The sequence below is a fragment of the Bos grunniens genome, chromosome 13, assembly GCF_055505025.1.
Source record: "Bos grunniens cultivar Pamir isolate PY7600 chromosome 13, Bosgru_T2T1.0, whole genome shotgun sequence".
Lineage (NCBI taxonomy): Eukaryota > Metazoa > Chordata > Mammalia > Artiodactyla > Bovidae > Bos > Bos grunniens.
Window position 1 is genome coordinate 61,882,759 of NC_141177.1, and position 14,094 is coordinate 61,896,852.

General features: G+C 36.5%; 1 protein-coding gene across 6 annotated transcripts in view; it reads right to left on the bottom strand.

Moving 5' to 3' along the window:
* The window catches only part of PLXDC2 (plexin domain containing 2), a 427,187-nt gene that overhangs the window by 90,476 nt on the left and 322,617 nt on the right, over positions 1-14,094 (bottom strand). For 5 of the 6 annotated variants that reach the window (XM_086334550.1, XM_086334552.1, XM_086334549.1 and 2 more), the window contains 2 exons: positions 13,155-13,250; positions 12,869-12,950 (listed from right to left, as the gene is read on the bottom strand). In XM_086334550.1, the coding sequence (XP_086190676.1) occupies positions 12,869-12,950; positions 13,155-13,250 (178 nt within the window). Of the gene's footprint in view, positions 1-125; positions 7,435-12,868; positions 12,951-13,154; positions 13,251-14,094 lie in introns of those variants that run through there. The other variant, XM_086334553.1, reaches the window with a different exon arrangement.

A 14,094-nucleotide genomic window follows, 5' to 3' on the forward strand; every position in this document is an offset into this window, starting at 1 on the left:
CCATGGACACAGGAACCTGGCTGTCTGCAGTCCAAGGAGTGGCAAGGGGTCAGACACGACTGAGTGACTAAGCATAGCACAGTCTTTGTTCAACCAATAGATCACTTTTATCCTGAAATATCTTCTTTGTTTTTCCCTAATAAAGTGTTATTAGCTTGGTCAGATTGCCTTAAAGTCATATAGAAAGATACCTCTCTGGAAGAACACTATTTAGATGTTCATAGAGCTAAAGAAATAACAGCATTGTTAATTGCATTGTATCTCTGACTCAAGACTTGAGAGAAAATAAACTCTTTAGCATTTAGAAAATTTCTTAAAAGTCTTAAGTAGTATGTTCATATCAAGAAGTATAAAATAATCATATTTCAGCTTTTCTCAGAGAAAGATTTTCAGTGCAGTTCAGTCACTCAGTCATGTCCAACTCTTTGCAACACCATGAGCTGCAGCACGCCAGGCCTCCCTGTCCATCACCAACTCCTGGAGTTTACCCAAACTCATGTCCATTGAGTCGGTGAGCCATCCAGCCATCTCATCCTCTGTTGTCCCCTTCTCCTCCTGCTCTCAATCTTTCCCAGCATCAGGGTCTTTTCAAATGAGTCAGCTCTTTGCATCAGGTGGCCAAAGTATTGGAGTTTCAGCTTCAACATCAGTCCTTCCAATAAACACCCAGGACTGATCTCCTTTAGAACTGACCTCCTTGCAGTCCAAGGGACTCTCAAGAGTCTTCTCCAACACCACAGTTCAGAAGCATCAATTCTTTGGTGCTCAGCTTTCTTTATAGTCCAACTCTCACATCCATACATGACTACTGGAAAAACCATAGCCTTGACTAGACAGACTTTTGTTGACAAAGTAATATCTCTCTGCTTTTTAATATTCTGTCCAGGTTGGTCATAACTTTCATTCCAAGGAGTAAGCGTCTTTTAATTTCATGAGAAAGATTTTAGCAGAAAGCAAAAATTCAGAAACTATCCAATAATACTTTTATCATTTTCTTATGTAAGTGTTGAAAGAGCTGACTTGAATATGAATATATTGTATTTTGAACATTTTTATACATCTTGACATAAGATTTCCAGCAAAACAAATATTTAAACCAACAGACTGTTTTTACTATATGTTCTCTTCTTACCACAATATGTCTTTTCATTATAAGACTGTTAATCTAAGGTTCACCTAATACTCAATAGTCATTTCTATTTTTTTAACATGGAAGCCAACTGTAAACTTTGGTTTTTACTTTTAAATGTTGGTTTCCTTGTCCTTTAAGGATCTTTTTTCCTCATAATAATTTAGAACCTACTGTTTTTTAATTGAAAAATTCAATTTCATTCTTGGACAATTAAATTTTAACTATTTCCAGGGGAATTCATTATTGCATTAGTACAAACCAGCTAAGGGAATGGAATATGTAATTTAGCACTAGAATGATCCCTTTTTAGCTACTCCATATATGTTTGTTAGATTGCATTTGTTGAAGTTTAGTTTTCTAAATTATAACCAAATAAAATGCAGCCACCACAGTTGGCTAACACATAAGCAAAACTTGAAAATCACTTGGATAATCTTGAAAAAACAAGTATAAACAGATGTGATGCTAAATAATTCTACAGATTTTATCTCTAGTTTGCCAAATGGTGCTCAGATGGAATGCAAACACAGCATCATTCACTGACTGGAAAATCAAAGCAACTTTAAAGATGCCTTGATATTTCAGGTGGGACTTCATTACCAGGAGACTTGGCTCAAGCACCTGTTGCTTTAGATTTTGGAAAAAAGAAATCTGGTTTCCAATCTGTATTCACAGTTACCCACCCAGAGAGACTGGCAGATGGCCAGTGGCAAAAAGGAGGCAGAGACCAAAATGCAAAATATATGATAGATGAAAGACAGAGAGCTTTAGATTATAGATAGATAAAATACATAGTTCAGTACATTTCTTTTTTAAAGAATTAAATGCATTTTATATCCAAAAGGCTAATAAATCCAATGCATCTCTTCTGGAGAAAGAAATATTGGCCATACATTCAGCATTGATAATTTTCTGTTCCTGAAAGGCTCTTTAACTTTAGAATCTTCTGAAAGAGTATCCAAATTTTAATACACTTTAACATATATTTCCTTTCTTTTAATATTTATTGATTGATTTGGTGTAGGTAACATGTACATATGTAAGTTCAAACTCTATAAAAGGGAATCTGATGAAATGATATTATCTTTTTATGTCAATTTCCAATTCATGGCAGTTTTTCCAAAGGTGAACTCTGTTACTAGTATCTCATGTACATTTTCTTTTTTTTTTTTTTATGTACATTTTCAAAAGTACTCTCTATATCAGAATACACTGACATCACACCTCATTATACTAGTAGAATTAATTCACACACAAAAATCTGTACACTATTCAAGCCAACCTTGGAATGCTTAGAAGGAAATAAAAATAGACTCTAAATCTGTATTCTCAAAAGACAACTTTGTTTATGCTATATTTCAAGATAACCTAATTAAGAGATGTACTAAGATTCTTTATTTAAATTTGAAGGATTATAAAGGGACTTACACTAAAATGATTTCAAAATTCAATTCACTGCTTATAAGTCCTGCATGTCAAAAACAATTATCTTGGATGTATAGTATTTCTAGAAGTATCTTTGCTCTTTTAGAACAGTGAATTTCTACTTTGGAAGCAGTAATTTAAAATTTAATTTAAAAATTCAGAAATCAAACATATTCCAACAATTCTAATTAGCCAACAATGTTCCAAAATAATCTTATTTATTTATTATATATGCTGCTGCTGCTGCTGCTAAGTCACTTCAGTTGTGTCCGACTCTGTGCGACCCCATAGATGGCAGCCCACCAGGCTCCCCCGTCCCTGGGATTCTCCAGGCAAGAACACTGGAGTGGGTTGCCATTTCCTTCTCCAACGCATGAAAGTGAAAAGTGAAAGTGAAGTCACTCATATGCTATACTTGGCCAAAATTTTCTTGTTTTCTATTATTATGATCTATTTTTTGTTAACTCTTGATAGATTTTAACAACAAATATTTTTGCCTTCAGAACTTTTTTTCCGTAGTATTTCTCTATTCGAAATTAAGAACAAGTGTTTCCACACTGCAGGTTTACAGGATTCTTAGCCTACATGTGAAAGAGCAGCATTCCCGTTATACCAGTCTCCCATTACCCCAGGATCCCCTGAGGAGGGCTGTTAGAAAGTTAAATCCTTGGGCTTCACTCTGGACTTACTGAATATGAATCCCCTGGAGGGTTTCAGAGATACTTGCATTTTAACAAGCTTTGGTAGCAATTCTCATCTTTTTTTAATTGGAAGATAATTGCTTTACAATGTTGTGTTGGTTTCTTCTATACAACAATGTGAATCAGTCGTAAGTATATATATGTCCCCTCTCTGTTGAACTGCCCTTCCATCTCCCACCCCATCCCACCCCTCTGGCTTCTCATGGAGCACTGGGTTGAGTTCCCTGTTTTATACAGAAACTTCCTACTAGTTGTCTACTTTACATATGGTAATGTATATGTTTCAATGCTTTATTAGCAGTTCTTCACTGTACTTGTGTGTGAGAACCACTGAGCTTACAGTCATTCAGATGCAAAGAACATAAGAAGCAAACATATCTAGATGACATATTGATTTCACATTTTAGCATATACAGTCAAAGAGCTTTATTAATTTGTCCAAGGTTAGTCAGTTAACTCTTGGCTGTGGCTCTAGGTGTTCAGACATCCAGTCTGAATTTACTTCAGACAACAAAACGTGGCTTCCTCTCTAGTTTCAATTTTGGGAATTTTGATTCCTTTTGAATAACTCAGGAACACTTCCTCCATTTAGGGCGCCACTTGAAGTTTGGCTGGTTAGTACTCCCTGACACAGAAAGTCCAATACACTTAATAAGTATACACTAAAGAGAGAGAATTTCATTTAGTTTAGATTTGTGCTACTATGGTCACCAGTTTCAGATTTATGGGCAATTTATCCACTGTTGCTGAGTGTATATAATTAAAGCCTAATGTTTCCTTGATGCCTTCAATTAGAAGTGACAGCAATTGTTTTCTTGTCTATCAGGAAGAACAGTTAGAACTGGACATGGAGCAACAGACTCGTTCCAAATAGGGAAAGGAGTACGTCAAGGCTGTATATTGTCACCCTGCTTATTTAACTTATATGCAGAGTACATCATGAGAAATATTGGACTGGATGAAACACAAGCTGGAATCAAGATTGCCAGGAGAAATATCAATAACTTCAGGTATGCAGATGACACCACCGTTATGGCAGAAAGTGAAGATCTAAAGAGCCTCTTGATGAAAGTGAAAGAGGAGAGTGAAAAAGTTGTCTTAAAACTCAACATTCAGAAAACTAAGATTATGGCATCTGGTCCCATCACTTCATGGCAAAATGCTGCGGAAACAGTGGAAACAGTGACAGACTTTATTTTAGGGGGCTCCAAAATCACTGCAGATGGTGACTGTAGCCATGAAATTAAAAGACGCTTGCTCCTTAGAAGAAAAGTTATGACCAACCTAGACAGCATATTAAAAAGCAGAGACATTAGTTTGCTGACAAAGGTCCGTCTAGTCAAAGCTATGATTTTTCCAGTAGTCATGTATGGGTGTGAGAGTTGGACTATAAAGAAAGCTGAGTGCTGAAGAATTCATGCTTTTGAACTGTGGTATTGAAGAAGACTCTTGAGAGTCCCTTGGACTGCAAGGAGATCAAACAAGTCCATCCTAAAGGAAATCAGTCCTGAATATTCATTGGAAGGACTGATGCTGAAGCTGAAACTCCAATACTTTGGCCACTTGATGCAAAGAACTGATCATTTGAAAAGACCCTGATACTGGGAAAGATTGAAGGAGGAGAGAGGGATGACAGAGGATGAGGTGGTTGGATGGCATCACTGACTCAATGGACATGAGTTTGAGTAAACTCCAGGAGTTGGTGACGGACAGGGAGGCCTGGTGTGCTGCAGTCCATGGGGTCACAAAGAGTCAGACACGACTGAGCTACTGAACTGAACTGATCATAAGTAGGCAAAGTGACAAAACATTCCAATTAATTTTTTATCAATGAAATAATTTTTTTTGTATCTGACATAAGTACATAAGTAAGGAGATACCTTCTATCAAAGAAAAAGTAGATTTTGCTATAGTTATGAGTAACTTTCATATTTTGTATCTACATCTGACATTCAATTTATATACTGAAAAGAATAACATTTTTGGCAATCAAAATATTACTAATCAGTAATTCTTTTAAGCAGATAGAAGAGATTTCAACTTGAAAGTCAGTATATTGGAACACACATCAATAAAATTTATTTAAAAAATTAAAAACTCAGTGAGTTCTAAATCTCCATCTGAAACTAGGTACATTTTCAAACAGAACTTTATTCTACCCCAATCCACTGAAATAAGTCTAATTATAATTAATTTTGGATCAGGGCTTCTAGATTTCTTAATGGCTTCTATTTGATTATTAGGTCTGGACTTCACACCTTATCACGAAAGTTAATAGGTGTCCTTATGTGAAAAAAAATCATATAAATGAATAATTTACAAGTAGCTTCAATGTGAATTTATTAGACCATAATGTCAAAAGTGTTACAGACTAGAGCTTTGTCCAAGATATAAAAGGTGCATTTGAACAGGTAAAATTACACTCAATCTACTGACCTATCTTAATTTTACAAATTTCAGACTTGACCATAGTTTCAGAGTATATGGCTTGTCAATCAAGAATCATAGGTTCCTGATCCTCTCCTTCAATCTTAAAACCTTGGATTAAATTAAGCCTTACTATTAAATCATACCAACTTTTTATGGCTTTGTATGGCCTTCTAGGGCTTCCATTGTGGCTCAGCTGGTTAAGAATCCGTCTGCAATGTGGAATACCTAGGTTCGATCCCTGGGTTGGGAAGATCCCCTGGAGAAGGAAAAGGCTACCCACTCTGGTATTCTGGCCTGGAGAATTCCATGGACTCTATAGTTCATGGGGTCACAAAGAGTTGGACACAATTGAGCAACTTTCATTCATTCATTCAATCATGGCCCTCTAAGGATTATAGTGGAGTTGCATGTTACTTCAGGGCTACATATTGAGGGGGGTAAGTAAGTAAAAATCATACTCAGTCAAAATATGCTTGGAATTCCCTTAGTTACAGCCCTCTCAGGAGCCTGACATTCTGTTCTTCCTTCAATATCAAAATGGGCTACGGAGTGTGAGGTTCTTGGTGATGAAGTTGTTGGCTTGCTTCTTTGAACCATATGATAATGAAAAATACCCACTGTGTCTTTAAACACTAGAGTCCCATTCAGTGCAGCAAAGGTGCCTGCGTTAAGGGGTACAAAGGACCAAGATCAAAGGACAAAGATACATTCAAGTCACCCTGGTGCTGTTTTTTAGAAGCAAAAGATTACTGACTGGTGAAAGGTGAGATCAGCTGCACAGTTTAAATTTGTTCTCTCCAACTCCCTTTTTTCTCCCAAATGTAGGCAATTTAATTTCTGTAAGCTCAATGAAAATATGAGAAGAATTTTCTTTTAAAAAATTAGATGTGCTTTTATTTGTTGTTGCTGTTGTTGTTTAGTCTCTCAGCCATATCTGGCTCTTTTGGGACTTCATGGTCTATAGCCCACGAGGCTCAGGTGTCCATGGGATTTCCCAGGCAAGAATACTGGAGTGGGTTGCATTTCCTACTCCAGCGGATATGCATTTATATCCTTAATTAATTTAGGTTGATAATATATTTCCTATTGTTAATGAATTACTGGCCAATATTTCTGACTTTATGTATTTTCAAAATTTTTGAAATGTATTACATGTGATTCTTCCTATTTCTCTTTTTGTTACTGAAAGGAAACTCAACTCATTTAGTGCAAAATAACAGGCAGTGCCAGAAGATGCTCAGGGAGATGCAGTAGAAATAATAGGTAAAAAAAATAGAGAAGAGTTATTCAGAAACATCTCTCCCTTATCTCATATTTTTTCTTAAGTAAATATGTTATAGTATTCTTCTGTAGATCCATTAGGAGAGGTTTGCCTATTTTATTTATTCTTTTGATGGGTGGAATCATAGAACATTTATTACCAAGTTTTTACCAGTACCAGTCTTATGACTTTGACTGAAACTAAGTAATTATAAGGTGGAAAATTCTTTTAAAATGAGGCACCAAGAGACTAACTCCTCAGCGTTCAGAGTGCTTAATGATAAATGTTAACATTTTATGCTGGGCATCCCCATAATTCTTTCTATAGCCACGTGGTTGACACTGACAAAGCCAATGGGGAGAAATGGCCAAAGTGGGCAATTACAATTCCCAGTAAAGTGGAAATTTCTGGCCTCAATTATCTCACAGTTCAGTCCAGCCTGTATGTATTGGAATCCTTTATTAGGTCCAGTGCTGTGTTGGATGCTGTAGGAGACATGAAAATGAGTAAGATTAAGATTGCATTTCTGCCTTTTAAAGAATTTATGTTCTTTTATGCCCCCTTTGTTGGTTCCTCCTTTATTCATCAACTTCATGTGGCAAAATTCAAATCACAGGAAAGAGTATATAATGAAAAGCAATACTCATTCTCCTCCTGTCCCTGTTCATGATCATTTCCCTGGAGACAAATACATTTATCAGTCATTTAGATATTTTCTCTGAGATATTCTCTGTCTAAACAAACATACATGCATACAAATACTTTAAATAATTTTATGTAATGGAAAATCAGCATCATACCTCATTATGCCAAGCCATAGGCTGGTTCCTGGGATGTCTTCTATTTTCAATTTATGTTCTCTACACAGCTGATCTCATTCAGTCCACTGAATTTAAATGCTATCTATATGATAATAGCTCTCCAATCTGAGCTTCTAGCCATAACCTTTTCCTGGAATTTTTGGCTCATATATCCCTACCCACCCGGTATTTCTACCTGGAAGTCTGACAGGCACCTTAAACTTAAAATCTTTATTTATTGAAGAGTTTACCCCAACCAAACTCTATTTCTCCCTACCCTAGCCTCTATCTCGTATGCCATCTTGCCTATCTCAAAAAGTGAGCACCAGCATCCATCAAACTGGTCAAACAAAAATTTAGGAAGTATCCTGGATTCATATCATTTTCTTTGCCTTCATTTCTAATCCATTACAAAGTAATTTGTCTCCCTTTGAAATGCTCTTTCCTTTCACTTTGGTGTAGCTGGTTCCCAGCTGTTTTGTTGCTATTCAGTCACTAAATCGTGTCCGACTTCTTGTGACTCCATGGTCTGCAGCCCACCAAGCTCCTCTGTCCTTCACTATTTACTGGAGTTTGCTCAAATTCATGCCCATTGAGTCTGTGATCTGTCTAACCATCTCATCCTCTGCCGTGCCCTCCTCCTCCTGCCCTCAATCTTTCACAGTTGTTTAGAGTTAAGTTTAACTGTCCCTTTTCCCAAGAAGCCTTACCTGGCCACTCAGTCCAGAACAAGGACCAGCTCTCTAAACTTGACAGACCACTCATCATCAACTGACTTTTTAATTTAATTATCAATTCATTCATTTTCTAGCTTAAGACACTACACTCTAAGCTCCATGAGAACTTTGCCTTGATTGATGCATCACTAGGTTTCTAACTACCTCAGTGCTTAGACTAACAGTTGCTGTTCAGATCAATGTGGAAAGCAGTCAATACATTTTTAAGTAAATGAATGAGTAAATGAGTACTTTAAGAGCCAAAATATACTGGCTTTGTCAAAATGTTTGTAACATCCATAACAGCGTATGGAAAAATTATAACGAACTTTTTGACCAACCCAACATTTTCAGTTAAAAACTGAACATTTGGAAGGTGATGGCTGATGAAACCAAGGTCTCTTCACAAAGACAATGGTTACTTAGCATGAAACCAACATGTACACTCCTGTTATTCTTATCAGTTTTGCTATATTTTACCTTCTGATATCCTATTTTTTTTGGCCTAGCACTCACCACTACTAACTTAATTTCCTGCATATCTCTTTGCTTAAACTCTATCTTGCTTACTAAACATTTAAGCTCTATGAGAGAAGTAATTTTCTCTCAGTTACTATTGACTTCCCAATCTAGGATAGTAACTTAAACATGAGATACTAAATTTTTTTTTTTTGAATAAGTGAAGATAAAAGGTATGGGTGAAAGTGGTTGATTCAGGGCCTCTCAGCTTTCAGTGAAGAAATAAAAACAATCTTATCTAGAAAAAATGACCACCTATCCCAAGAAAATGTTTTCAGTGGGCCATACTGAATGGCTTACAGCATCTTAGTTGCCAGACCAGAGATTGAACCCAGGCCCAAGGCAGAGAAAGCACTGAGTTTTAACCACTGGGGAATTCCTCTGAGAAAACATTTTTGATCATCGATCTCATTAAATGTTCCTATAACTCAAATTCCTTTAGACCTTGGATTAGCCATTATAAACATTTTGCCTTGGTTTTGGTTTGTTGAAAAATGGGAGTTAAAGGAAATAAACAAACCAATTAAAATTATCTTTTTAGAGGAAGGCCAACTTGAGAATTCAGTAATTGCCACCAACTGATTATCATTCAGGGATAAGAAAGCACAAAGGGAAAGGTAAGAAGCATGGAAGAAAAGAGTCTGAGAGGCAATTTTCATGCTCCTTAGGATAAGATGCTTCTTGTTTTATTGAATTTGTTAACAAAAGCTCTAAAGTCTAGGGAAATGCTACTGGGCAGCAAAAGTGAAGTTTTTGATGCTCACAGGCCTAAGGAGAAATTAATAAAATGCAGTGGGGAAATTAAGTTGAACAAAAGTGCAATGAGCCATAGTTAAACCAATTAATTAAGCAGGTCTTGATATGTATATAACTGAGTTGCTGATGAATTAAAAATAAATCCAAGATTTTAAGCTAGTGTTTGGTATGCAACCAAACACCAAATGGTAACATGCAGAAAACTTGAAGTTTTCTTTAATACTCTTCTTTGACAAATTCCTTCCTCATTCATATGCATCATCACCTTTCTTTTTCCATTAATCTTAAAAAACCCCTATGCTTTCAGTAATATATAAAAGTCATGCTTTGCTTGATTCTCTTCTGCATTCTTTTCATGTCAACTTCAAAACCATGTAATTTTCTTGCACCCTCAATTACAGAAATATTCATTTCCCATAGTATGTCAACTGTTTATCAAGAAGTGGTTAAGATTAAGTAGCTTAGTACACCTGTGGCCTGGTCTGTGTGAGGCAGAAGAGGTGAGATATCAAAATGGCAGGCCGGAGCCAACGCAACACTGTAAAGCAATTATCCTTCAATTAACAAACAAACAAACAAAAATCCCCAGAAGGCCAGAAGTCACAGAGATTGAGTTTCAAACTCATCACTGAAGAGCTCTGAGATCATATACGAGTGACTTAGCTCCTGGAAGCCTCAGTTTCCTCAACTACAAAAATGTTGTGTGAATTAAATATCTTTGGAAATTCCTTGGAACGATATATGTCAGAGAAACTTCTCAATAAAATGGGAGCATTAACAGTACAAAGAAGTTTGTCACTTGATGCGTTTTGATTGTCAAAATTGCTTGCTTGGAACCCTAAACATACATTTCCATCAAAAATGTTTTAAAAAATAATGAAATGGTTAGTGGAAGGTAGATTTCTAGACTAGTGTCCCAAACCTTCATTTATAATATCATTATTTCAGTTGAGAATTGTCCTAATAGTTCTCTAGGTGAGGTGGCTAGTTCATCCTGGTTTTCTGTCAATGTTCCTGGTTTCAGCACTGAATATCCCTCATCCTGTGAGACGTTTCATTCCCAAACTAACTCAAGATTCCGTCATTTGGAACCTAACCATCAGTCATTCACTCATTCATGTTTCTGCAGTAGCAGGTACATCCTTAGGCTGTGGAGATATGGAGACAATTTACTTTTAATAAACTCAGAGCCTAGCAGACGAGACCAATAAGGGACAAACGTCCATAAGCCCTGAGCAAGATGCTAAACGTAGAGGTTGGCGCAGAATGCCAGGAACCACAGGCTTCCCGGGTGGCTCAATGGTGAGGAATCCTCCTGCCAATGCAGAAAACTCAGAAGATAAAGGTTTGATCCTTGGGTTGGGAAGCTCCCCTTGGAGAAGGAAATGTCAACCCACTCCAGTATTCTTGCCTGGGAAATCTCATGGACAGAGGAGTCTGGAGGGGGGCTACAGTCCATGGGATTGCAAAGAGTAGGACAGGATTGAACAACTGAGCACAGATGTACCCATGCCAGGAACCACAGCGTTTGGGCACCTCACACAGACTCAGATGAAGGAAAGTTGGTGAACACTAAACTGGAACTTGAATTAAGTTTGCACCTCAAATCAAAACCTTCTACTTCATTCTTCTGGGCATTTTTCATGTTTTAGTTCAGTATTACTTAAATATACATATTAAAATGCCATATCTTTAGATTCATTTTGGTCATCATCTAAATGGATTTTGACTAACTTCTGATCTGCATGTAATTTGTATGCATTGTCAGCAATATCTGAATCTAAAGGATTATAAATCCTTAATTTTATAGCAGTTCTTCCCACTCTGGAGAGACAGCCAAGAATCTACTTTTAAGAACATGAATAGCCTACTTGATTTTGCATTATTAGCAATTCATTGCACAAAGGAAATTATTGGAACAACATGTTACATTGAAAATAAAGCAACAGTTACAGTAAATACTACTACTCTCTCTATGATATTATAGTGATTGTCCTAAAGTCAGCAAGTTACACATGTTTCCAAAAGCTTGTTATCAAGGAATTGGAATTCTATTCTTTAAGCTTCAGTAACTTCTAAAGTCTTCCTGAACATGCCTCTATCATCACATCAAAGGCTGCAGTAAGAAGATAAGACACCGGCTTCTTATAAAACAGAAAGCTCTGGTGGAACATGTAGGAACCTGAAGACTCAGTTCTCCTCCTGGAGCAAGAAGCAGATTTTTCATGAACTCTGAAGGTGAGAGGGGACTTATTCTCAGACACACTGGAAGTTCCATGGTGGGCAGTGAAGTGAGTCACTTAGTCGTGTCTGACTCTTGCGGCCTCATAGACTGTAGCCCGCCTGACTCCTCTTCCTCTGTCCATGGAATTTTCTGGGCAAGAATACTGGAGTGGGTTGATCTATATGACCCACTGCTGCTCTCCCAGCACTTGGGACATAACCGATGCACAAAATGGTTGAGTAACACATTTAAATGTCTTCACTCTGTATTTCCAACAAATGATCATCCAGTCTCTGAAAAACCCTACAGACTGAAAAATCCTCTTTGCATTCATGAAAATTGGTAAACCTCTTTGACACCAGCAAGTGATGCAGCTTAAGTTTCGAAGTCAGTTAGTTACAACCCAGGCCCAAACCCCACATTCTATTTATGTAGCACAGATCAGTTAGGGTCATCACATTCCTCAGCCTCCGACTAGACCTCTAATCCTGGTTGGTAACCTCTGAGATATTTATAGGAATTTGCTAAGACTGTTCATGTGATTAAACATAAAACATCCTTGTTACTGTGAAGATATGTCATATCATGATTTCTGAAGACTATGAACCAATAGCATCAATTTATAGGTTCATCCATCACCATCATCAATCTTAAGCCCCATCGTGATTAGAAGTAGGTCAGATGATTATCGTATGGACTACAAAGATTCCTAGTCATTTTGAGCAAACATAGAAAAATATGACAATTCCCTCATCTGAGCATTTTGGTGTATTTTTTTTTTAACACGTGTATATTTGTTCATGCATACCCAGTCAACACACCTTACACATTCAAAACTCAATGGAAGAGTACAAGCAACACGTCTTCACAAAGTTTTTAAATGTTTTGCATTATTCTCTTTTACCTTTGAAGTTTGCTACACCAACTGCAGTTGAAGCCAATCTGAGAGGATACACAGGGGCCGCAACCATTGAATTGGAGACACGCTAGGAAACAGGAGAGAATGGATGCATCAAGGCTAATTGGCAGCATGAAGAGGAGAGGAAAAAAAAAAAGATAACGCCACTAACATTGAAATCACCCACGCATCCCCATATATATGCAGGATCCAGAGACCCATGCATAAATAGACCAGATCATCAAACTTGCAAATTGTTTTCCCACCCAGTTTTGTTTCCATGTTAACTTACTAGGCAGTGGGGTCATCTCCACAGCTGAAATATTGGTGATTTTTGACATCTGTAGTTCCACTCGGTGGTATTCATAAATTGTTCTTCTTCGAACATCTGGAAAAACAAAAAATAGAAAAAAAATCCCCTTTCAACATTTTTTCACTTATAAAAAAACTGCACTTTAATAGTGAATGTAGAGTTACATGCTTTTCACCTGATGGGACTTTAAAATAAAAAATTTAAATAATCAAAGCCTGTAAAAAGATTGAGTATCAAAATCTGAAACTCAGTGACCATGTACCAGAAGTCTTTTCATCAGGAAATTGAAAATGTTGATTAGGGTCTCAGATTTCTCACTTATTTAACAGGGTTCAAATCTATTTTCAAACCCAGTGTATACTTAAGATAATTTCTTGATAGATTTATACATTTTGAAAGAACTTGACATATGAAATCAAGAAGGTAAGATAATCCCACTTCTCTGAAGCTAAAGTGAGTCCTTTAGGAATGGGTAGCAATCAAAATTTTTTCATAGCATAAATACACCTGGTTTAGCTAGAATAAGAGTCTGTTTTAAAGGTTTAGGGTAAGTTTCTTTAATAAAATTGAAGACACAACTTAAATCATTAAATCAATATTGCTATTTATTAAATATACAGTGTCATATCCAATGAAGGTTAATAATTAACACTTATATTGCATGTAGGAATTTATAATAATTCATCAGCAAATCCAGCCATGTTCCTGAAGAATAGGTTAGATGAAAACTTTGGGAAGAACTTTAATAAGTACTAATACAATTATGTAAAGTTTAAGAAAAAAAATAAAATTAGAAAAAAAAAAATCAGATAAATACAAGCAAGTGTATCTTATACCAAAACAAGACACTGATGATACGTATTCAAAATCTACTTTAAAAAAAGACCTGAGCCTTATACTTATTAGCTTGCCTGACTTT